This window comes from Ovis aries, chromosome 15, assembly GCF_016772045.2.
Source record: "Ovis aries strain OAR_USU_Benz2616 breed Rambouillet chromosome 15, ARS-UI_Ramb_v3.0, whole genome shotgun sequence".
NCBI classification, from domain to species: Eukaryota; Metazoa; Chordata; class Mammalia; order Artiodactyla; family Bovidae; genus Ovis; species Ovis aries.
This window is the reverse complement of record NC_056068.1, coordinates 39,925,024-39,927,258: the sequence shown is the minus strand read 5'-3', so window position 1 is coordinate 39,927,258 and position 2,235 is coordinate 39,925,024. Positions and strand designations below refer to the sequence as shown.

The window sequence follows — 2,235 nt, the reverse complement described above, 5'->3', positions numbered from 1 at the left end:
CCTGGGATTTCTTTGGAAGGAATGATACTAAAGCTGAAACTCCAGTACTTTGGCCAACACATGTGAAGAGTTGACTCATTGGAAAAGACTGATGCTGGGAGGGATTGAGGGCAGGAGGAGAAGGGGACGACAGAGGATGAGATGGCTGGATGGCATCACTGACTAGATGGACGCGAGTCTAAGTGAACTCCGGGTTTGGTGATGAACAGGGAGGCCTGGCGGGCTGCGATTCATGGGGTCGCAAAGAGTCGGACACAACTGAGTGACTGAACTGAACTGAACTGAACTGAACCAACTATCCCTGATCCTGCTAGATGCTGTTTTCTCTAGCTTTAAGTGAAACAATAACATTGAGAAGAACTCAGGGACTAGAATCCTTGTCTGTTGGATTTTACCCAGCCTTTCACTCACTTCTGTGACCCCAAGTATATCCAGAACAATGTTTTATAGAGAGGTGGCACCCAACAAAGCAGCTCACTTTAAGGCAATAGACATTTAGAGGTTGCTTACTATGTGCCAAGCAGTTTGCAAGGTGCTGGGAGTATAGAAATGAACATGGCAGCTCTTGGGCTCGGATCTAGGTTGCGTTAACATGGCGAAACGCACCAAGAAGGTCGGAATCGTGGGCAAGTACGGGACCTGTTATGGTGCCTCCCTCAGAAAAATGGTGAAGAAAATTGAAATCAGCCAGCACGCCAAGTATACCTGCTCCTTCTGTGGCAAAACCAAGATGAAGAGAAGAGCTGTGGGCATTTGGCATTGTGGTTCCTGCATGAAAACAGTAGCTGGTGGTGCCTGGACCTACAACACCACCTCTGCTGTCACAGTCAAGTCCGCCATCAGAAGACTGAAGGAACTGAAGGACCAGTAGAAGCGCCACCATCGATAACGTTGCTAGCCTGTAATAAATGGGTTAATTTATCTAACAGAAAAAAAAAAAAAAAAAAGAAATGAACATGGCAAAGGGTCTGCCCTTGAACTTACAATCTGACACCTTTGGGTTATTGTTATTCTTATTGCTTTTATTATTAACTAGCATTTACTTAAGTACACATAATGTGCTACAAATTTTGAAAATATATACCATTCTTGTTAAGATTCAGGGTATTCATAATTCAAAAAGACACATGTACCTCAATGTTCATTGCAACACTATTTACAATAGCCAGATCATAGAAGCAATCTAGACGTCCATTAGCAGAGGAATGGATAAAGAAGTTGTGGTACAATCCATACAATGGATTATTACTCAGACATGAAAAGGAATGAATGTGAGTCAGTTGTAGTGAGGTGGATGAAGCTAGAGCCTGTTACACAGAATGAAGTAAGTCAGAAAGAGAAAACAAATACGGTATATTGATGCATATATATGGAATCTAGAAAGACGGTACTGATGAACCTATCTGCAGGGCAGGAATAGAGGCACAGAGGTAAAGAACAGACTTGTGGACACAGGGAGAGGCTGGGACGAATTGAGCGGAGCACTGACGTCCATACTCCACCATGCGTAAAACAGAGAGCGAGTAGGGAGCTGCTGGATCACAGGGGAAGCCCAGCCTGGTGTTCTGTGACAGCCCAGAGGAGTGGGGTGGGGGTGGGGTGGGAGGGCGGCTCAAAAGGAAGGGGTATAAATATCTATATATTCTTATGGCTGATTCACGTTATCTTACAGCAGAAATCAATATACAACATGGTAAAGCAATTATCTTCCAATTAAAAAAAATTTCAAGATTGTCAGGGTATTTTTTGGTTCCCATTGGCAAATGATTAAGTGACACCATGAGACAGGAAGTAACTTGCCCAGAGTCTCAGGGTTCCAGGATGTCAGACCCAAGGACAAATAGAGCTGTATCTAACTCAGAGCCCACCCTCTTTCCGTCAGTCACATTCTCTGTGCCCCTTGCCCAATTGAATGTTCGAGTTTACCAATGAAAAAAAAATGTTTAAAGTTAAACTAGCATGTGGATATGTGGGTCTCAAAAACTATAGTCATGCAGTCATAAGGTCAGGTTTTGCTTCTCTTTCCTTGTCTCTTCTGTTCTACTTAGTAGGCAGTGCCCTCCCCCTTCCAAGAGATGCAGTCAAGCAGTTTTACCATGTTCGTGCGGCTCATAATGCCTCACACAGTTTCCAACAAAATAATTCAGAGATTCAAAGTCTCCCCTCCCTCAGCTGGAGACTCCCTCCAGGGAGAACCTGTCATCAGGGACGTGAGATGCTTCTTCCCTCTTTGCT

General features: G+C 44.1%; 1 protein-coding gene across 1 annotated transcript; it reads left to right on the top strand.

Moving 5' to 3' along the window:
* Positions 1-561: 561 nt before the first annotated feature.
* On the top strand, positions 562-921 carry LOC101121371 (large ribosomal subunit protein eL43). Its single transcript, XM_004016143.6, has one exon. It carries the CDS (start codon positions 593-595, stop codon positions 869-871), a length of 279 nt encoding a protein of 92 aa, XP_004016192.1. The 5' UTR covers positions 562-592; the 3' UTR covers positions 872-921.
* Positions 922-2,235: the final 1,314 nt, after the last annotated feature.